Source organism: Furipterus horrens, unplaced genomic scaffold (genome assembly GCF_987537825.1).
Source record: "Furipterus horrens unplaced genomic scaffold, mFurHor1.1.pri manual_scaffold_2, whole genome shotgun sequence".
In the NCBI taxonomy this organism is placed as follows: Eukaryota; Metazoa; Chordata; class Mammalia; order Chiroptera; family Furipteridae; genus Furipterus; species Furipterus horrens.
The window spans coordinates 210,630,278-210,654,405 of record NW_028327172.1 but is presented as its reverse complement, the minus strand read 5'-3'; the positions used below and the strand labels follow the sequence as shown (position 1 = coordinate 210,654,405).

The following is a 24,128-nucleotide window of genomic DNA, read 5'->3' as shown; positions in this document are numbered from 1 at the left end:
CAAGGGTTCCTGAGAGGAGAAACCTTCACTGAGCAACTACCAAGTTCCTCCTTCTGTGTACAACACGGACAGAGTCATCTGGGTGACTCCTCCCAATAACCACAAAAATCTCCCTTCCAGGAGACTTGTATCTCCACCTTTACGCATAGAAGTGGCTCATACCAGTTGCTTAAATTCCATCTCATGAGGCATAAGCACTCCGTTAGAGAATATTAAGAAATCTAGAAATAATCAAGGACAACCATTTTATTTTGAGAATGAGAAAAACCCAGGGACACTCTCTGATGAAGATCCTACTCTGTAAAATGGTGGTTACTAGGGGACAAGGGGGCCAAGGATAACAGGGACTGTGTTTAAGGGTCCAAACTTGTAATGACTAGTAAATAAACCATAAAGATTTAGTGCACAATAGGATGAGTACAGACAATAATATTGTACTATAATTATGTAACGTGACAAAGAGCACTACAGTGGAAATCATATGACAATACGTAAATTTGTTCAAGATACACCTTTAACTTATACAGTGTTACATGTCAAATTTATTTAATTTTTAAAAAGAACTTATTCTATTTTGTAAAAACCTGCGCCACGCTTTTGTGTTCAGGGAACTGTTTTTGCCACCCTATGATGGCCAACGAATTCAGAAAACTGTTTCCTCCAGATGGGAGGGTGGATACCAAAGGTAAATTAGGTTTCTGGGAATGAGGAGCCAACCAAGCTTCTAGGTCACATTTGTGGTCAGTGTTCACTCCTTTACTTTGGAAATATTTCTCCCAATTAATGTTCTCAATTGCTTGAGAAGAAGAGTGGGGAAAGCAAGATAATAAGATTTTTCAGTCACTTAATTTCTATAAATGGCATCATGGATAATATAGTGCTGTTGCTAAGGAGATACCTAAGTACTTATCAGAGAGAAACAAAAAAATTGATTGCATCAAAGATGAGTCATAATAGGATTTGAAGAACCATTCTGCCTTTTGAGTTGTTAAGATCAGTTCTCTACAGGAACAAAGACATATGCGTCTGCTAAGAATATCCAATTATTTATCCATTCAGCAGAGAACAAAGAAAACATCACTGCTTTATTCATAACTTTGTTTCATTTTAGAGCATGTAGAACAAGAGGCCATTTTCCTGACATTTATCAGGTTAAGGATCTCTCTCCTTGTTATTCCCCAAGACAGCACCCAATGTGCAGAATCTGAAGTCTCTACCTTGAAAATTCTCGAATAAGAAGTAACTCTTTTTTGGCTAATTTCCAGTCAGTGAGTAATTTTTTTCCCGAAACATCCACTCAGTGGAAAACAAATGAAGAGAGGGAACAAAATTAAGTAAACAAGTCTGTAAAAGAGGACACACCACACACAGATGGAGGTGCCTGTAAACCTTGTCAGCGAAAGCAGACACTTAAGGCTTATGTCAAACAAAAGCATAATTTTAACCAACCCCTGGCTGTGCCTCACTCGATAAATGACTTCCAGGGCCTCTGACTCTTTGGGACTAAAGGAGAAAATTATTTTTAGCTCAACTATTTGGAAACCTCTGAGAACTTGGATTTGTTTTTCTGTCTGGTACCAAAGCAAGTTTTTCACTGCGCTCTCATGAAAGACTCCCGGTCTCTTGTGGATTTAGAATCCTGGAGCAACCTACCAGCCCAGAGCAAGGTATGGTGTTTACTCTTTTTGTTGAGTATTTTGGCAAATGTGGGTACCATGCCCGTATTATTATGGTAGCTTTGGGGTGTATTACACAGACAGGTCTGTAAGAGGAATCCATGAAACTGAAGTCCTGGGTTCAAATCCTTGGTCTGACACTGGCTTTGTGACCATCAAGAAGCTACCTGACTTCTCTTGGCACCAGCTCCCTGTTCAGACTACTACAAAAGGGTCTTTGGGGAGAAGATAGGGATTTAACATTGCTCTGTTGACTACAATATGTTGGACAAATGTCAATATGTCTCACTGTCATGCCATCATGGCCCTTTGCCTAAAGCAGCCAAGGCTGTTGATAAAAATGAATATTGATGAACAAATATTTTTCTTCATTCGACTTTTGTTGAGCCTCTTCTGCAGACCAGCCTTTGTCATCAATGTTGGTGATACAGAGATTATATGTTGCTCGAGAAAAAGCAAATAAATACCCATAACACAGTGCGGTGTGTGGTCTCGTGGGAGGCGGTAGGGAGGTCATTCATGGCCCACGGGAGGAGCAGTTCTGAGGAGGGAAATTGGAGCCCCACAGTAAGAGATGAGGAGCCGCAAAACAGAAGGACCTGGGGCACCAACGCCGAAGGTCCCCATCCTGCATCACTCACTGTGTCCCTCTTCATGCAGCCTGAGAAGGAAAAACCTGCGATTGGGAAATGTGTTCCTCTGCAGGCCAAGGATCTGTCTCGTTTTGGCTGCCTCTGGTTACCTAGCCTCTTCCTAATCATTTCCAGACAAAACACATTTTCAACTTGAATTAATAATCAAGTCCAGCCCTTTGTCATGAAGTAATGTTACAGTTCCCCCCACATGATATAAAAGGGGAGCACTGAAGTCTTGGGGAACAAAAAGAGCTCAGTTCCAATCCTGCAGAGCCATTTTTATGGCTGTGTGGACTTGGGCCCTCAGGCTCAGCTTTCTGATTTGTAAAATAAAATGTTTTTAAAACACCTAGCACAGAAATAAGAAAAGGAATATGTTTCCTTCATCCCAATACTTTTCATTTAGTATTTTTAATTGTGGTAAACTACATATAATGTAAAATTTACCAGTTTTAAGTGTACACTTCTGTGGCATTAAGTACGTTCATACTGTTTTACAGCCATCTCTACTGCCATCATCTCCAGAACTTTTCGTCTTACCCAACTAAACCTTGGTGCTCATTAAACACTGACTCCCCTTTTCCCCTCTCCCCAGCTCCAGGCAATCATTGTTCTATTTTCTGTCTCTACAGTTTTGGCCATCTTAGTTAAATGATATAAGTAGAACTATCCAACCTTAGTCTTAGCATAAAGTCATTAGGATTCTTTCATGTTGTAGTATGTTTCAAAACGTCCTTCCTTTTAAAGGTGGAGTGATATTCCGTTGTATGTCTATGCCATGTTGTGTTTATCCGCTCATCTGTTGATGGGCACTCGGGTTGCTTCTACCTTTTGGCTAGTGGGACTCATGCTGCTGTGAACATGGATGTACAAACATTTTTTGAGTCCCTTTTTCACTTCTTTTGGGTATGTACCCAGAAGTGCAATTGTTGGATCTTCGGGCAATTCTGTATGAAATTTTTGGAGGAATCACCATACTGTTTTGCACAGCAGGTGCGCCATTGTACATTGCTACCAACTACAGTTTTTTCCCAGTTTTCCTAAGATGTAATTGACATGCAGCATTGTGTAAGTGAAAGGGGTACAGTGCGAAGATTTGATACCCAGTCTCTTGTGGATTAATAACCCTGGTCATCCTGAACTGATTACCACAGTCAGATTAGTTAACACATTCATCACCTCCCATAATTACAATTTTGGGTGTTTAGTGAGAACATTTAAGATGTAGTCTTTTAGCAACTTTAAAGGATGTAATACATTATTGTTAATTAAAATACCATGTTGTATATTAAATCCCCAAAACATATTCATTTTATAACTGGAAATTTGACCATTTGACCAGCCCCTGACAATACACCATTTTACTATATGTTTCTGTGATTTCAGCTTTTTAGATTCCACATATAAGTGATATTATACAGTCTCTTTCTTTCTGATATATTTTACTTTGTATAATGACTTCAAATTTCATCTACTTTGTCACAAATGGCAGAATTTCCTTTTTTTTAATGGATGAACGGTATTCCTTTGTATTTATATAACTACATTTTTTATCCGTTCATCTGTCAATAGACACTTAGGTTGTTTTCACATCTGGGCTATTGTGAATAATGCTGTTATGAACACAGGAGCACAGATATCTCTTCAATATTCTGTTTTCATTTCCTTTGGCTATAAACCCAGAAGTGCAATTGCAGGATCACATGATAGTCCTATTTTTAACCTTTTTGGCTGTTTTGTTAGCAGTCATACTGTTTTCCTTAGTGGCTGTACGGACGCACGAGGGTTCCATTTTCCCCACGTCCTCGCCAACGTTTGTTACCTCTTTTTTGTCACAGCCATCCCGATAGGAAGGAGGGGATACCGCGCTGTGGTTTTGATCTGCGTTTACTTGGTCATTACTGATGTCGAGCATCTTTTCATGCTCCTGTTGGCCGTTTGCATGTCTTCTTTGGGACAATGTCTGTTCAGATCTTCTGCCCACCTTCAATCAGATTATTTACTTTTTGCTAGTGAGTTGTGCATGTCTTATGTTTTGGATAGTAATGCCCATCTCTAGTATATGATTTGCAAATATGTTCCCCCGATCTGTAGGGGGCCCTTTCCTTTTACTGAAGGTTTCCTTTGCTGGGCAGAAACTTGTAAGTTTGCTGTATTCCCACTTGTTTATTTTTGCTTTTGCGGCTGGGCTTTTTGTGTCGTATCCAAAAAAACATTGTTGCCAAAACCAATGTGAAGATTTTTTTTTTTCCTGTTTTCATCTAGAGGTTTTATGGTTTCAGGTCTTACTTTTAAGTCCTTAATCCATTTCAAGTTAATTTTGCGAGCGGTGGGAGTTAGGGTCCAGTTTCATTCTTTTGCATGTGGAGATCCAGTTTTCCCAGCACCGTTTACTGAAGACGCCGTGCATTTCCCATTGAGTGCTCTGGGCTCCTTGGCCAAATAACATTTGACCGTGCATGTGAGGCTTTGTTTAATTTTTTAAATAAAGGGGGAAATTCTATTTACAAAGGGATCTCAATCTGCGGACCAATTTTCCTAGAAGTTCCATTTTAACACTGATTTATTCAGCATTGCTAGTTTAGCAAGAACAATGGGTTACATACACATGCACCTGTATGTAACACATGCACGTGTATGTAACATACACACACACACCTTACACAGCACTACATACTACATTCTTGCCCTTCAAATTCAAAAGACACATTACCATGAAGGTTCTGACACAAAGTAAATGTTTTCAGTATGTGTTTAAAAAACTAAATACCTATTACTTTGTAATCCCTACTGAAAAATAGAATAGAGGGTTATTTACAATTAACATCCAACACAAATCTGTTCAAGGGTACCAATATTTCCAGAGCTTTGATTTTCTAACTCTAAAGAAGCATAATGGTGGGGGGGAAATACATTTTAGCACATATTCTATAAATTTGCATAATTCGATGTAATCCTTCGAAGCATTTTGTATGAGAAGTGACTGCTAATGTGTATAAAGATCGTTCTGAAGTTTTGATTGTGTTCTAAAATTAGATTGTGGTGTACATTGAGTTTTATACTTTAAGTTAATCAATTTTATGCTGTGTATATTACATTTCAATAAAATTGTTAAAAAACATTGTACTTTTTATAAAGCTGTGACACACACAGGTCATTCCCAGCCAAAATAACCAATTAATTGCAAACCAGTGGGGCAATGAGTGCAGGATGAATAATTCAGTATAAGTTGTTGAAATATAAAGTTGGGTAAAGAAGTTTTTCTAAACAGAATAAATTGAACCTTAAAAATATGTTTTCATGATAAAACTATTTTTTTAAAATACATGAACAAGATAAAAAGGCAAATTGGAAAAAGCTTTTTACTGCTCATGTCATAAACCATGTGCAAAAATTATATATATGGAGATATTCACTGCACTGTGTGAAGATATTCATCACACTATTATTAATAATAGTGCAAGGATGAAAATATCCCAAACATCCATTCTTATAAGACTGGTTAAACACAACACATCCATTTGATGACTATTTTACAGCCTCTAAAAAAAAATGAGGCAACTCTATATACACTGATCAGAAAAAGATCTCCAAGCTACGTGAAAAGAAGCAAGGTACAGAAAGAGGCATACAATGTGCCAAGATGGGGATGGGGAACCCATAAGACGAGAACAGCAGTGGTTACCTCTAGAAAAGGAAACTGCATGTCTGGGAGGCTGGGAAGAAGAAATTTACCTTTCTTTTTTTTTCTTTTTTGCATACTATAGTTCTTAAATTTATGAGTGTGCATGTTCTACCTATGCAGAAAATACATATTTAAAATACTTTTAACTGCTATAAGCTGTGAAAAATTAAAACAACCCACATCTGTTATTTGTATTTCTCAAACTCTGCAAAAGAAATATTTCTTTTTTTAAAAGTATATTTTATTGATTATGTTGTTACAATAGTTCCAATTTTCTCCCCTTTTCTCCCCCTTCCCAGTAACCCCCTTCCCCCAGCAATCATACCCCCCTTAGTTCATGTCCATGGGTCATGCATATAAGTTCTTTGGTTTCACCCTTTCCTATATATTTTTTTAATTAATTAATTAATTAATTTTTTATAACAATAAAAAATAACAATTCCTCCCTCTCAGACTTAAGACCCTTTGTAATCTTATAAAGGACAATGGGTGAAGGTCTCATGCTTCTCTAGCTGCTTCAAGCTGGACATGGTCGTCGTCCTACCTACCCTTGGGTCCAGAAATCCCTAGTAAGAGTGGGAGTGTAGAGGAGAGGGTGGCCTTTTCACATGGGAAAGGATCTTGCAGACTCCAGGTCAGTTGGCTGTCCCCAGACCATAGCATGCTTGGTTTAACAGGCTGGCAACCTTGTTGTATTCTGGGGGCAACAGAGTTGACAACAGGGTTAAAAGGCATCATTAAATTCATAACCACTAGGTGTCAAAAGGCAGGGATTAATTTTTCAATGTCCCACATTAGGGAAAAAAAAAGGCTTCTTTGAAGGAAGGTGTGCAAGGCATGTCACGCCTGTCCAAAGCCCTTTTGCCCACTATACTTAGTTTGGACTGAGGGGAATATTTTAGGTTTCCCCCCTCTCAGACCTCTGGGTCTTTTCTGTCCAAGCCATTAGAATAGAAAAGAGAAAATAGTTTTAAAGTGAAGCCCACAGACCACCCCATTCTTCAACAACCCAACCACTTAGTTCAGCCAAACCATTGAGTCTCGGGAGGCAGCAATGCAGACAGGATTAAGTGAGGCCTATACATACAGACAATCACCCAGGTAATGAGATCATAAGCTTATGCCCTATGAAAACAGGACACACATGTTAATTTATGCAACATAACCCACAAACCAGTCTCTAAATCTGCGAGACTGTCTTATTGGAAAGACATCCAGTTGCAAGGACTTTGACATTCTTCTTGTCTGTAAATTAAGCATCTTTGATGATGTCACATATCTAGTTTAACTTTCAAGTGAAAACAAACTTTAAATGAAAATAAACTGTAAAGACAGTTAGCTGCACTACTTTATAGTCTACCACTGAGCATTTGTGATTTTCCTTGAATCACGATTTTTCTCCTTAAGGTTACCCTCCTTCTCATTAAAGGGACCACATTAAGTCCAGTTTTAATTTATCCTGTTTGTTTGCATAAACACAACAAGAGCAGCAAATGATCACATATGATCTTTAAGCCTGCTTTGCTGAACTTACACAAGAAACCTTTAGGGTGACTTTCAGTCTGTCCTTCAGGGCACAGGAGCTGAGTCACATACCTGCCATTCAGCCTTGCCTGTAAACACCTGTCTTTTCCAAGTCCTTCAGGTTTTCCATTGTGCCTTAAGGTCCCTTCCAGCCATCTTTCAGGAAATCAACCTTTGTTCCCTCCGTGGAAAGATTGCCATGGACCACACAACCAAAGAAGGTACCAGGCCTTTTTTCTCATGGGCTTGTATTACCTTTGAAAGTCAATCCCAGTTCCTCAGGGCTTTTTGGTAACAACCAGAGCCCAAGCATGCCTCCTTTAGGCATGCCATTCCAGTCAAAGTCACGGTCAATAAAACCTCTATTAACAAATGGTCTTATTAGTTTTCTGCAAAGAACCTTCTGTCATTACTTCTTTAAAATGCCAAATTCTGGAGGGATCGGGGAGGGAGAAAAATATACAGTGTGAAGGAAAATCCTTGTCCTTCTAATATTTACTAAAATTGTATTTCTATACTTTACATTTTCTTTTGTTCACTTTCCTATCTGTGAGGTTTTCTTTTGGGGGAAAATTTTCTGGCTCATTTATTAATTTATTTTGCTTTAATATTTTTCCCCCACTAAAAATTTTTGTTTCTTTGTTTTTCTATTACAGTTGTCCCACTATTTTTCCTATTACTTCCCTGCACACTGCCCACCTCTCCCTTCCCACAGTCAATCCCCACCCAGTTGTCCATGTCCATGGGTTATTTATACATATTTCCTTGGGGAATATTTCTTTAAACCCTCTCTTTCCTCTTTCTCTTGTGATACTATCATATTCCATTTTCTCTAGGTTTTTTTTTCCACAAAACTCACATCTTCCACACACAAAAAGAAAAAAAGAAAAAAAAAATCTCTGCCCTCAGCCTGAGTTAAGGTTTGTGCTAAACATTGGTCTAGACAGTTGAAGACATCAGTGACTCAAAGATCCTGCCTCACAGAGCTTACTTTCTAGCAGATAGAGATAGCCAATATAAAAAAGAACAATAAGGAGAAGAATAATCTAGTAAGTTACAGGGTGAAAAGAACATTAGAGAATAGAAAAAAATCAACAGGAAGGGGGAGGGTCAGAAGGTAGGAGAAGGTCAGTTGCAATGTTCAATAAGGTGGTAAACCTTGGCTTCAATGAGGAGGCGGCTTTTCAGCAAAGAGTTAAAGAAGGAGATGAGGGAGAGACAAGTAGACATCTGGGAAACAGAGTACGAGAGAGAGAGAGAGGACAGAGTGCAGACACGAAGGCAGAGCACCCTTAGTGTGTTTGATGAACACCAAGAAATTGAGTGTGACTGGACCTGAGAAGATGGGAAGAAGAAGAATAGAAGTTGATTTAAGGAAGAAGGAGGCTTGGTGTTCAGCCAAGTGGGGCCTTAGAGACCATCCACAATGAGACTTTTGACTTTTAAGTGAAATAAAGAACTATTACAGGATGATGCCCCTGCAGTTTTCCATCATAATCCATACCCATTTGTCATCCTGATGAACTGAGTCCCCAGACTCAACTAGCCACTCACAGCCACACCATCATCACTCATCACGCACCACAACACATTGTTCCTCAATTGTGATGAGGATTGTTAACAGATAAACTTTTTGAATGCCTTTCAAAAGATTACAACTGAGGATGCTTCCAGCACTTAGACTACTGTACAGAAAATATTCTAGTGCACTTGTCCATGAAAAGCAAACTCTGTTCTATGAATACATTTGTTTCCATTCCTCCTTTGAGCACCTTGTTGCCTGGCTATTGGAAATATTAATACGCTTCATTCCAAGTACATCTAAAATCTCTGCTTTCTCCTTCCACCATAACCTAGACCCTCACCAAATGCTTCTTCATAGACTGCTCCCCGAATTGCCTTTTTGTCAGAGGGTCTGGGACATCACTGCCCAAAGTGACTTCTTTCCAGATAATTTCAAGTCCCTCTTAGAACCAACTCCTGGCCTGAACTACAGCATCCTGTCCTATCGCTGAGCGAAAGCCTTTTTATGACTCTCTTGTATGTGCATCTTTTCAAATCCCTTCACAAAGCCTCCTCTGATTAGTTTTTTACAAGAAAGAAGAACTAACAATGCAATTATTGAACCTTTTTTACTTGTGGCAGGGGGTGTAGATAGAATGCTCTTTCCATTTCCTTCATCTGAGATGCATCTGAAATGGCTGTGTTTTGATCAGATCCACTAGACTTTTCAGAAAGTGCCTTACTCCCTGTTGAACCGTAGAATCAGTAATTTTGAATATTTCTTACTGCATTTCTTGGAGTGACATTGGCTAATAAAATGATACAGGTTCCAGGTGTGCAGTTCTAGTTGAGAATGTGCCATATAAGAACCCAAACAGACACAGCACAGTAAAAATGTTCTCGATTTTGGAGGAAGGGCCCACTGGTAACATGAAGATTTGGCCAAGGACACAGAGCATATATTTGGATAAGTTGCTTCAGTTTTTCACTAACAAGATTTCTAGAAATCAGATCTGTTTCAACCCACATGTGTACACTGTTTTTCTCAGTTTGTCATTTCTCTGCTCTGGCAAATTTCTGGGTCTGATTCCAAGATGTCGCAATTTCCCCATGGGTACCATAAAAGGCGTACAGCGTGTCTGGTTAGTCTTCTGAAGTGACTGTCAAAAAAAAAAAAGTAACTTTATCTGATTGCTTTTCCCACATTTTATAATTTTTTTTCCTTTGGATAAGTATATATCAGGCATAATATCAAGCATTGCACAGATTTCCTATTAAAGCAGAGGTCCAACTATTTAAAAACTACTCATTCACGTGGCCCCAGAACAACGTGTGTGCATTCTTCCCTCCAAGACTCTGCTAACGCTACGGGCCAGTTAGTGTAGAACTGCATGTGTTCCTACCCGACTCTGCCCACCCTTCAGCCCGTATGCCAAACACCACGGCAGTAAATGATCCGTCATTCTCAGCTGCCAGGCTTAACAGGGAAAAAACAAGTCCCATCAGATTAGAGCAGAAGAGACCGTTGCCCGCCTCACTCGGGGCACGTGGTGTCGTGCGCGCTTTGATTTTGCTCGGCTCTTTAATGGCGCTCCAATGCAGATGGCTTAATGGGACGGCAGGGCAATATGTCCTGCAGATTTTAACTGAGAGTTTGAGACCCCCCCTCCGGACATGCAGAGGTCTCCAGTTAACACTAACTGACATGACACATGATTGTTTAGTGAAAACCATGGTTTTCCTGAAAATGCCACTTTCTTTATCCTGCTTTAAAAAGCCCAGAAATTCTAGGAAAGCAACCGGGGATGCATGCAAAGATTATAGACATACGGATTGTAGCATGGTGTCTGTAGTGGGGAATTCTGTACATAACGGAGAGCAGAGACAAGTCCAATAATTTTTTAATGTTATGAATAAGTTTTGGCATGTGCAGAAGCTCCTGATATATTGTTAAGGGGAAAAAATTGAAGAATAACATGAATGACATGTTATCACTTTTCTCTATGGCATAGAAAAAAGACAGGAAGGATGTAGATATCAAAATGTAAAGACTAATTATCCTCAGGGGGTGAGAATAATGTTGTTTATCTTATGTATTTGCATCCCTAATTTTCAAAAAAAATATGCATTACTTTGGCCCAAAGAAAACATTGTTTAGCAAAAATCATCGTTGGTTCCTACAGAAAAACAAAGGGCTTCAGTTTGAAACGTTTTAAGTCAGTCCTTCATCTCCACCAGCGCTGTGTGGGGCACCGAGCGCTCCCTACCAATAATGTGTTAATAGTTTCCAATGGAATGATGAGGGAGGACGGCGAGCACTGAAGAGACTTGTTGCAAATGCCATTCTTCTGTTCATTTGCACAAAAAGCCCCATGTGAGAGGGTGCATTTATATCTGTGTGTTTTTCTTGCAGAGCCAAAGATGTTTGTCTTGCTCTATGTTACAAGTTTTGCCATTTGTGCAAGTGGACAACCTCCGGGTAATCAGTTCAAAGGCGAGAACTACTCCCCGAGATATATCTGTAGCATCCCTGGCTTACCCGGACCTCCGGGCCCTCCTGGAGCAAATGGTCCTCCGGGACCCCATGGTCGGATCGGCCTCCCAGGACGAGATGGGAGAGACGGCAGGAAAGGAGAGAAAGGTGAAAAAGGGGCTGCAGGTAATGAATGACGAGCTTCTGCAAAACATCTTCTCATTCACCCCACCTGGAAACTTCCTTTCTTTGTTGCTTTTTCTAATGGGACATTGGTCCTTAAATCCCTCCTCTGCTTCATCATGATTAATCATAACAGTGGCTGGCACCTTGACTCTACGTCAGACACTGCCCTCAACTCTTCGCGTGCATTCTTGTTTTATTGTAGCGACAGCTCTTTTAGGTGGAAGCCACCCAATTTTGTAGGTGAGAATACTGGGCGGTGCCACTGTCCACTGAGTTACTGAAGATGGAAGAGCATTGCTAGTGACTGGCAGAGCTGGGTTCCAACATCGGATGCCAGTGACCACTGGGCTGTGACAGCCAGCAGGCAGTGGCTGCACGGGAGAGCGCACCATGGATGGGGAGACAGATGGATAGGAAGGGAGAGGAAACAGAGGCAAAATGAGGAGCCAAAAGCCTGGGTACCGTCCTGCTCTGCACTGACATCCCAAGCAAAGGGACGCTAAGGGCTTCTTTTTCAAAGAGAAAATGACAGTAGTATAGGATAGCCTACCTTTCCTAGTTTATCACTTTCTCACCTGTCCTGTAGCAAAACAAAAAAAAAAAAAAGATGTCTTATAGCTCTTTAGAGCGATGCAATGCCCCCTATAGCCTTACAGTAATTTTCACTTTTTCTTGCAAAAAAAAAAGTTGGCCCAGGAAGCATGCCAATTTCTGCAATCCTTCAGAGTGGAACAAATTAAAATTCTAGGTGGCCATATTAACCCTAAAAGAGGAAGTGATTTGGAATGAATCTTTAAAAATCTATTTCTGAGTGTAAATGTGAGGACAAAAGACAGGCAGAAAATGTCAACAGATCTAAGAAATGTGTCTCTCTGTAGTTGCTGCACCTCATTTAGTGCTGTTATACGAAACAACATAATATATATTCAAATTATTGGCTAATAATTCATTTCTTCACTTGTCATGCAGAGAATACTTGGTAAATCAGTAGCTATAAATGCATAAATATTGTTCAATATTAAATAAAGAATCTTTACATAAAAGTTCAATATCACATAAAAAAACATTAATTTGGAGATTAAATCCTGTCTTTCAAAACTTCTATGAGCAGCGCCTATGAATACAACTTTTATGCATGATCATAATATCCTTGAAATACTGTAGTAACACGAGGATCATAATTAGGTATTACCAACCCTCTTAGTTTACTATGCCTGGAAGCAATAATATAGTGATTACATAATCATGCTTTGGAGTCAGAAAGACAGACTAAAATCTTGGCTCCTTCAATTGCTGCTTAGCATCATTGGGCAAATAGCCTCTTTGAGCCTTGGTTTCCTCATTTATAAATGAGGGGTTATAAGGGTATTGTGACGATTAAAGACAATAAGACATGTAAAACACGCCATAGAATAAGGACCATGTGGTAAGCGTTTAGTAAATGTTAGCTGCTATTACTTAAGACTTTGTGATCTCCAAATATGAGTCATAGCTCAGTTCATGAATATTCAAAGCTGCATAATAAACTAGAAATGAGTGATCTGCATTATGAAGTCGTTCTAGTGTTAAAGACATATTTATGGATATATATTCAGATGAAATCAAATGTTCATAATTACTACAATTTTAACTATGTATGAGGCCATCCACACCCTCATATTTATTAATCCATTTATTGATTTGTCCACTCATGTATTACTCATTCCACAAGTCTTTTGCACACCTATTGCTACCCAAGATTGTTCTAGCCCAGTGTTTTGTGACCTCCACACTAATGACATTTTGGACTGAATAATTATTCACTGTGAAGTGACTATCCAGTGCATTGTAAGACACTTAGCAGCGTCCCACTATGTACCAGTGACTCCCCACCAATTGAGATAACAAAAATGTCTTCAGACGTTGTCAGCTCTCCCTCAGTGAACAATGCAAAATTGCTCCTGGTTGAAAACATGGTTCTGGACACTGAGAACACAAATCTGAGTAAGATGTTGTGCTTGCCTTAATAAGCAAACATTTGGGTATGAGAGGTCAGTCCAGAAAATCATAATCACAATAGTATGTCATCATCATCATCATCATCATCATCATCATCATCATCACTGTTTATTAAGAACTTAATACAACTTTGTGTCAGAAATTTCACCTTTAACACTTATTGTCCACCATAATTCTATTAGCAATTATTATAATCAATAATGCTAATAATGTTACAAACGAAAAAGATGGAGATTTAAAAATAAAATGACTTTCCCAACCTGAGATTATTTAAATCCACTATCCACATATACATTCATAAGAATATGTAATGGCTAAGAAAGGAAAAGTAAGAATGCCTGCCTTTGTGATCGATGAAGAGAAGCCTGCCTCACTTAGAAACAGCAGGACCAGAGTCCTGGGGCTTTGGGGACATGGTTTCAATGTGGCCAGAAGGGGACACAACATAACTGGGAACTTCTCTTCCCTCTCCCCTCTTCAGTGACAGCACAAAGATCATTTCATTCATGTAACCTTGGTGAACATCCCCACCCCATTTACCCAACCAAGTTCAAGCACAATCAGCATATTTTTGTTTAATTTTCCTATTCTAAAGTAAAAATACAGAGCTTATTATATTGAATTATAAATTTTCTGTTAAAATATTTATCTCTTTCACTAGTCTATAGCAATTACTGTTGTATCATAGTATTAACATTTAATTTAATCTGAATGTGCATCCACATAAATATCTTCAAATTACAACAGAACCCCCTCATGAAATAGGTAATTCTAGTCTATTACATGCTTTGGATATTTGTGAACTTAGCTCAGATCCATATTTCCAGGTCACAACAGAATGCACAGGAGCAGTAACTTGAGGGTGGAGCAGGTGTCATTCATGCCAATGTCTCACTTAGCCCCTGGTACACTGCCTGGTGTGTAGTGGATGGTCAATCAACATGAGATGGCTTACATGGATGCATGCATACATGCATAAATCCATGGATGGACAGGTGGGTGGATGGATGGATGGAAGAAAGAAATAGCACTGAAAAAAGAAATATTTGTAAGCCCATATCACAGAGAGTTAAGAAGAGATCCTTTCTCTCCAAGCTTCAGTACTTAAGCATAGATAATATGTTCTCCATAATTCTCCTCTCTACACAATCATGTCTGACTGAGTAGGGACAGGGAGAATAATCTATCCCTTCTTTCGATTCTTCATTAATTGATCCTGAGCACAGGGGCAAACCTGTCAGGCAAACAGGAAGAATTACTGTAAATTATTATAGCTAGTCCCTGATTCTCTAACTCCCAGCAGTTCAGAACAGTCAACTACAGAAATTGTGAAGATCTTTTCATTATAAAATCACATCTTGGTATTTATAGTTTGATCTCAAAGAATTTTCAATAGGATGACACCTCAAGTGATCTAGTCCAATATTTTCATTTCAAGGTCTGGGAAACTAAAGTCAGAAGGATGAAACCCCTTTGTCAATTTCACCCCACTCATGTCTGAACCAGGGTTTATCGCTACTCTGTTGAATCACTATTTACTGCTTTTCCCACCAGGTTTGAAATGGATTTGGATCTAATTCATTCATATTACAAATGGAGCATTTGGAACTCAGACAAGAAATGACTTGCCCAAAGTTATAGAGAAAAAAGAATTTGAACTCAGACAAGAAATGACTTGCCCAAAGTTATAGAGAAAAAAGAATTTGAGTACATAATAAAATTTAATGGTCAAATTGTAACTGATGCCAAAATGTTTTTTTAATTAATGCATCAAAAGTCACTGATGAAGACCGCAAAAGTTAAGCTCCTATTGAAGATAAAATAATGATTTAGAAGTTGTTGTCTTTGATTCAAAAGTTAATTTATTAGCAAAAAAAATTTATATTCTACTTCTACAAAAAAGAAAAGCAAATATTGAGAGGGCAAACTATTATAATCATATTTCAAGAAATAAATACCAGATTGTGTTCTGGCTACAGTCAGTGGAATTTCAATTTAAAAACAAATGTCATCTACAGCTAGAGAACAGTTCTATGATCAGTAATTATGCAGATCTTAGTCACAAAAAAAAACATTGCTTTGATTATTAGCATCCTGTGTGCACCATAAATTGTCAAACATCATCTTTCCAAAATTATAGAAACAAAATATTTAATGTTGTAAGAGTAAACTTTTCATTCTTTTCAAATTTACGTTATCCAGAATGCTTATTGCTAAATTTTCCAAATCAATGAAAAATAATCAAACTCATACACTGATGCATATGCAATGTTGAAATAAATGATATCAAAGCCCTATCAGGCTAAAAAGTCTTAGCTTAATAACAAAAGTTCCTGAGAATAAACTACACAAGTTATCAACAGCATATTTGCCCTGACTACAAAAGTACATTACAAATTACCAATAATGTGGATATTTTTGAGAAAGTATTACACAGGCATTATTTGTGGAATGGGTTTGGCCATAAAATTTAATGACTTTTTTATGCTAATTTAGTCATTACTATTACACATATGAATTAAAAATTAAATAGATGTGGCTTATCACTTTCAAGCCATGATCACTGTTTCTCTCCACTTAGCCTATGGTTGATCTGTAGACATAAAAAATTAGACAAACAGAAAATATTTCACTGTGGTGATTTTGAATTTGTTAAAATCTCTTCACAGCTACTATGTCTTTTCTATATGTAAGGAGACCCAGAGAAATTAAGGGATTTGCCTAAAACGATACAACCCTTAGCTGCAGAGCCAAACAGAATTTAGGATTCTTGATGCCAGCCCCAAAGGTAAGAGGCATTTTGAAGAAGGGGAAGCATCACTAAGCTACGACTTGGATTCCAGTCATAGCCTTGCTTCACCTCTCTGGGACTCAGCTTTCTCCTCCAAAACAAGACTTAGTGCAGAGTGGTGGCATTCACTGTTGTTAGGTGACTGTAGTATATTGAGCCCTGACCGTGTGGGGGGCAACCTTTACAGCTTACACTAGCCACTGCCCGGAAAGGCTCAGGCTGCAGGCAGGCAGGCGTGAGTTCGGAGCGCAGCTTCGTCATTCACTAGCTCCGTTTCCTTGAGCAGACTGACTTCTCCATGGCTCGGTTTCTTCCTCTACAGTGGAAGTGATAATGACTCCTAGTTCATAAAACTGTTGCAGAACTTAAAGAAGATAATGCATGTAAATAAAAGGCTGTTCCTGGTGCATAGGAAATGTTCAGTAAATACGAGCTAATCTCATTTTGATTAGTTCTTTTGTTATTAAGACTCGAAGTAGAATGGGGCATGAGACTGAAGAGCCTCTAAAGATCTGCCTGGTTCTGTCTGCCCCCAAGACCCCACCCTGGGGAATAATGTCATCTGCGTTCTCCTTAAATTCCTCCTGCAGTGATGAGTATGTGGTTAATTTAGTGACAGGTGATCCATCATCAGAACAATAGTTAATTATTTAACATTAGGATTTAAATCATTTCTCACATATTCAGGAAAATTTACTTGAAATTCTAATGGAAATTTTTCATTTGCATTTTAGTGTCTCACGATTCTTTAAAAGATTAATTGTTTAGTAGTATGCAGTTGAAAGTTTCTGAAAAGACCAATTCGGGGCATGCTGGGGCTATGTGGACATGCTGTTTGTCACTCTATATTTAGAGGTCGTATTAATTAAACTGAAAACTCTTTTTAAAGGTTTAAGAGGAAAGACTGGACCGTTGGGCCCTGCTGGGGAGAAAGGAGACCAAGGAGAGACTGGGAAGAAAGGACCCATGGGACCGGAGGGAGAGAAAGGAGAAGTAGGTCCGGCTGGACCTCTTGGACCAAAGGGAGACAGAGGAGAGCAAGGGGACCCAGGGCTTCCTGGAGTTTGTAGATGTGGAAGCATCGTGCTCAAATCTGCCTTTTCTGTTGGCATCACGACCAGCTACCCAGAAGAAAGGCTACCAATTGTATTTAACAAGGTCCTCTTCAATGAGGGAGAACACTACAACCCTGCAACGGGGAAGTTCATCTGTGCTTTCCCAGGGATCTATTACTTTTCTTACGATATCACATTGGCAAATAAGCATCTGGCAATTGGGCTGGTACACAACGGGCAGTACCGGATAAAGACGTTTGATGCCAACACAGGGAACCATGACGTGGCTTCCGGGTCCACGGTCATCTATCTACAGCCAGAAGATGAAGTCTGGCTGGAGATCTTCTTCACCGACCAGAACGGCCTCTTCTCAGACCCAGGCTGGGCAGACAGCTTGTTCTCCGGGTTTCTTCTATATGTTGACACAGATTATCTAGATTCTATATCAGAAGATGACGAGCTGTGATCAGGACTGCTGACCAGAATGTTCCAAAATCCTTGGGGGAGACACTTTGACTTAATTTGGGGCCCTGGAAGGTGGCAAAAAACAGAACTGAGATCCAAAGAGACTCCCACTAAGATTCCAGAGTATTTACAAACAGTTCTAGCAAAATTTATTAAAACAAGATGAACTACCCAACTGTTGAAACCAAACCAAAATGAATTCTATAAAACAATAATCCCAGATATGAATTCTCTTGAAAACAGTGTTTATAAATATTTAAACAAATTCAAGACAATGTTAATAAAATTTTTATTAAATTCCCTGAGTGATGATAAAACCACCTGGAAATGATATTGTTTCATTAAATCTTTATAAAATTACATGTTTGCCTGTTATTTAAAAGAATCATAACATCTCAAAGTCTTTAATAATTCTCAAAAGGCTACAGTTAGTCAAAAACCGAAGATAAGCAATGCTGAGTAATTTCAAGCAAGTTAAAATGAAGTCATTATTTCCTTTTTTATTATTTCTTCTGTCATACTTGTACGTGAAACACAGTTTATTCTTGTATTATTACTTATTTATTAATTATTATATTTGAAAGTGGATACAACTGCAAATTAATTTTGCTCACCCTGTATATTTACTCAACAACTCTTTAACGAAACCTGTATGAACCAGACAGACGCTGTTATGCTGGGACAGATTTAATAATGAGTTAAGACAAAGTCCCTACCTTCACACAGGCTAGTGTGTGATGACCATACTGTCACTATTCCACGTATGATAATGAGCTCCAAGGCAAACAGACTGACTCAACGGGAGCCAGAAAAGGTGGAAATAATACATTACGTGTGCTAAGGTGTGTGTCTTCAAGTAGATGAAAGATATACAAAGGAAACAAGGAATTCAGCGTTGGCATTCTTCCTACGTTATCCTCCAAACACCACTGGTATTTGCAATCATGAGGGTGTAAAAAACCCGGAACTAGAGGAAGCCGAGGAGGGGTAATGGAAATACAGAGAAGCTAGTGACTGAGACCTGCCAGTACGTCATTCTCCTAAAGCATTAGCTTGATAGTTTCCCAAGATAAATATTTGTCCTAGCATTCTCACTAATGAGAGAATCTCTTTACGCTATGGCAAAGACATTGTGTCTTGTGGATTTTCTAGGTATTTAATTCAGGCAAAGCAAAGCGCAAGTCCACTAATTTATGACTGAGCTGATAAGCGGAGTGAGCAGGAAAGAGAAGGCGAGAGACCAGACGTCTAAGCACATAGCTGTCTCTTCCAAGTCTCTCACCTCCCCGGTCCCACCCTCTCTTGTGTTGGCCTCTTGTTCCCCACTGAACCTTAATTCTTCAGTAAATCTCACTCATAATCCTGTCATCTGCCACTCCCTTGGCTGACAGTAACAGCACTCCCTTAGTCCTTCCCTTTCGAATCTTCTAACCCTCTTGCCAGGCGTTTCTCTACCTAATCATTCATTTAATGACGTTTTTAAGGCTTCCTGTGTGTGAATTGCTATGGTGGGTTCTTTGAAAGTGAAGGCACAACAAGGTGACTATGGCACAGTCCCTGACATCAACTTTGAAGTGATACAAGGAAGGAAATGGCATGCACACGCTGAAGTGTGCTAAGTGCTAAACAGGAAATAGAGACAAAACTCTGTGGAAGGAATGTTCAGGGGGAAATGTTTACTCTCAAACTAGGAGGTGAGGGAGGAGAGCTAGGGAACTCTCTGTTCCCTGGGCCTAAAGTGATGGACACGACTCGGCCGCGGTCAAATTGGGGGAAAGAGCACTTTAGACAGAGGTGAGAATGGGACAAATCATGGAAGTGAGAACAGATACCCAGAAAAGGAATCCAGGAGCCTATCTGCAAGAACCTTGAATGCCAACCTGAGGGCTGGGGACTTTATTCATGAAAAAGTGTGGAACCTCTGTGCGTTCCAGAGCTGGGTGCTGCCATTATCAGAGGTGAAGTTCACAATTATCGAGCAGCTGTGTGTTAAAGCGATGCCTGCTTCCAGACCTGCCTTGCTTCCTTCAGTGTCCCCTGCCTTCTATCCTTTGTCCACTGGTTCCTCTCTTTCTGAGTAAGACATGGGTCTGACAGCCCAAGGGCGACAACCTTTACACACAGACTGAACAACGGTGGTTTGAGGTAACCACCTGCCTGTAGATAACACCGGACACTAGAATTCCAAGCTATAAACTGTAAAAAAAGCAGCCAACAGAAGAAGCTAATCTGGCTCCTTGGAAGACGATGGAATTTGCTGGAAAAACTAGAAATGGAGACATTATTGTTGATAGTCATGATCAATGAGATTGTTGTGTAATTTAAACTTTTTTCAAGCACAGTCCACTAATGCATTCATTTGGAGGACATTGTTTACATGCTCATCTTTTAAGTGTTTCTTTCATGAAAAAGCCTAATCTGAGTAGATTTTTAAACTAAAATTCTTTAGCTGGTTCTGGGCCCAGAGTTAAATTGTATTTTAAAATATCTGGTGGGGTGGGGATGGGGATCAGAGAGCTGAAGTGGAAAATGAAAGGCTATTTTAGTATTAAAGTGATAAACTGCTAAGCAAATGGAGGTGTCTTTTATTCCTTTAAAAAAAGACAAATACAATTTATGCACATTAATGGATATTTATGGAAAGGAATTAGAAAAGCAACTTTGGTTTAAAATATTTCAAGCCTCATTCCAATCATTCTTTTTAAGGACTGACTCAGAATGAATATGTATTAAGAAATATTTATTGACTAGATACCATCTCATTCCAGAATGATCTAAAGCTACTTACAAAGAGAGACACAATACAGAAAGAACCCATTAGTCAGAGCAAGTGAGAATAAGAGAGAAAAAGAGAAGGAAAGAGAGGATACAGCTAATACAAAACTGCATGTACATGAACATGTGTACCTGAGTTACACGTTCATAGGACACGTGTATTTCCTTGTACCTGATGCATGGCCAGATACTTGATTATTCTGACTATATTGTTTATAGTGAAAAAAAATCCCACAAACTCTGAATATTCATGCAATCCATCTTTTTTCCTGTTATTCATACCCAACTCCCTTCTGAAGAATCACCCTCATTCACATGTGAGGTCTTTGAGCTTCCAAGTAGAATTGACTCCTGCAATATGTAAATCTCAGGCCTGACCTATCAGAGCATAGCATTCCACGCACCAAAATAATTGGTCCAGGGGAAACAATCAGAGCCAATGAGACTTTGCTGGACTTACACAGGAAAGAATCTCAATTCTTCTCTACTGGGCTGGAGCCTGTGAAGCTCTATCATCTATCTTACCATAACAAAGCATATCATTTAAGAATGAAGTTGTACACAAGTGAAGCAAAGAAACAAAATAGGCCTTGGAATCATCATTTGAACCCTGATCTAGACACATCTGTAGCCATCTCTTCATCTGGACCTTTCAGTTTTGGTAACCATTAAATGCTGTTTTTACTTAAGCTTTTTTGAGGTGGGTATTTGATTACTTGCAAAAGATGTTATCCTACCTAAGATTTTTTAACTTTTTATTATTTATTTTTAGAGAGAGGGGGAAGGGAGGAAGAAAAACGGGGAGAGAAACATTGATGCCCAAGAGAAACATCGATTGATAGCCTCTGGCACGCGCCTCAGCCAGGGACCAGGCCCACAGCCCAGGCATGTGCCCTGACCAGGAATCAAACCAGTGACCTTTCACTTTGTGGGACATTGCCCAACCCACTGAGCCACACTGGTCAGGGCTCTCCTGCCTTATGTTAACAGAAACACCCTTTAGCAGAGCACACTAAACACTTCGGGATCTAGCCTCTGTTTACTTTTATGGTCCTATCTCCAAAAGCCACCCCCATGCAACCTATAATCCAAGCAAACACAGATAACTGCTTTTCTAGGACCCCTTGCTCTCCTGTGCCTCAGACCCTTCAAACGTGCTGTTTCACCTGTTCGTAACGCCATCGCGGTCCTTGTCTGCCTGACTAGCTCATCTTCTAAGGATCGACTTAAAAGCTACTTTCTGTTTGCCTGCCCTGTGCCTGATGGGAATCACAGGTGACCTTGTGCGTGCGTCTTCCTTCCTATCTGGGCTTTGGTGTATAGTCCCAGTAGTAATAGTGAACACTTACTGAGTGCTCTTCCAAGTGCCTCACGGGTAGTAGCTCACTTTGATCTTCTATTTATTCCCATTTTGCAGATGAGAAAACTGAGAGACAGAGTGTTAAGTAAACAATAAGTGTCAAAGAAGACCTATGGAGTATGGCTTCAGAGCCCACCATACTGGGGCCTTATCCTATTCCACGCTTATGTCACAGTAGTGCCATCATTGTATTGCTCAGATTTCTACATGTGTCCACCTGATGGGGGTTTTGTTCTATGTATCTTTAAATTCCAGGACTGTACACAATGCCTGCTATGATATATGTTCAATAAAAATGTGATGAATTAATCAGTCACAAGTTCTTTTCAGTCACAATTTTTACATTTGGAAGAAGAAAGAGAGACCACAATAGAAAAGCCCTGTGCATTCAAGAATTTTTAGATGACAACAGCCAGAATACAACTCCAGCTGTCTCAAGAAAGAGGGCATTCACTGAAATAACATAAAATTCTAGAGCCAGGTCTGGGTGCTCATCCATGGTCACCAGGATTTTAAGTAAAACCAAATAATCTAAATATAGATAAATTATCCCAACCCTCCCTTGAATAGGGAAGGAAATAAGTCTTGCGTTGACATCATTTTATTGAATGTTTATTAGTCCAGAACTCTCAACCCAATGAGTTAGCCACAGGATGAAGTCATTCAGAGCCAACCCATTTGTGGGATGGCAGAGGCGTTTATGAGCACGTGATGCAGAAGACGGACTCCCAGGCTTTGCTCCAGTGTCATCGCAGAGGTGGCAGGATTTATTAAAGTAAAGGCTTGCCCCGTCTGGTCAGAATTCCAAGAAATGATCTGAAAGCACTGGCAGGAGAAAAATCATAAATGCTGAGGCATTGCATAGACGCTCTTACATCACAAAAGTGCCAACTTTTACAAGACCGCTTATAAGATGCCGCCTGGATGGAAATAAACCACAAGAAAGAGCCAAATCTCTGTGATCCACCCCTTTGCAGGCTTCAGATAACATTCTATGCACTGCAGAGCATCCTCGTTGTTATTGAAATTACTCTGCAACAAGAACAGGCAGTTGCAAGGATTGTCTACAGAAACATCCAGGCCTTACTGTTGCCGTTCGTGTTTAGCTAGATATTGAGGAGACCAAAAGAGAATTAGACATTGAGCTTTATAAACTGGGGAGCGTGAGCCCACTTGCTCAGCCAGGAAGCTGCAGCTTCACACTCCAGGGGATCACAGCATTGCCCCACTAAGGGGATGGACATTCCTCCGTTTCTCCTCTAGTAGCGGATTGTTGATTGTTGGATCGGGGGGTGGGGGGTGGGGGGCTCTGGGGGAGGTGTTTGACCGTAGAGGCCTATCAGTGTAACTAAGGGTAGACCTGACAGAGGTCCACAAAAGCTTGGGAGGTTATAACGCCAGGGGGAACAAAGAAACTCGGTAACCCACCCTTGCCCCGTTCATTCACGCGTTCTCTCTCTCACCTGAGAACACTTGCAACCACGTGGGTCTAGCAGCCACGTGGGCCCACAGCAGACCACGTGGGATACAGAGGATTAAGCTTTAATATGAAACAGAGACTCTAGAAACTGGTCTCTGTTTTGGCCTTGCTGAAGACACAGTTGGATTTTTTCCGTGGCGGGATGGATGGAGATGGGGAATTGAAAACCCAGGGGTAGGCTTCCACCCAAATAAGCCTTTTGTTGTTGTTGTTGTTTTATGTATATTTTATTGATTTTGCTGTTACAGCTGTCCCAATATTCCCCCTTGGCTCCCCTCTGCCCAGTACCCCCTTCCCTCCAGCAATCCCACCCCCCTTAGTTCATGTCCATGGATCATGAATACAAGTTCTTTGGCTTCACCCTTTCCTGTATTATCTTAACTTCCCCTTGTCTATTTTGTTCCTACCAGTAATGCTTCTTAATCCCTGCACATTTTCTCCCTTCTCCCCGTTCTCCCTCCCAGCTGATAACCCTCCAAATTATCTCTATACCTATGACTCTGTTCCTGTTCTGGTTGTCTG

General features: G+C 39.8%; 1 protein-coding gene across 6 annotated transcripts in view; it reads left to right on the top strand.

The window, feature by feature from the left end:
• Window positions 1-18,295, top strand: part of C1QTNF7 (C1q and TNF related 7) — an 87,852-nt gene extending 69,557 nt beyond the window's left edge. For 5 of the 6 annotated variants that reach the window (XM_090268215.1, XM_090268212.1, XM_090268211.1 and 2 more), the window contains 2 exons: window positions 11,437-11,682; window positions 17,361-18,295. In XM_090268215.1, coding sequence (XP_090124341.1) covers window positions 11,445-11,682; window positions 17,361-17,992 — 870 coding nt within the window. In that variant the 5' untranslated portion in view covers window positions 11,437-11,444 and the 3' untranslated portion in view covers window positions 17,993-18,295. Of the gene's footprint in view, window positions 1-1,605; window positions 1,668-11,436; window positions 11,683-17,360 lie in introns of those variants that run through there. The other variant, XM_090268213.1, reaches the window with a different exon arrangement.
• The last annotated feature ends 5,833 nt before the right edge of the window (window positions 18,296-24,128 follow it).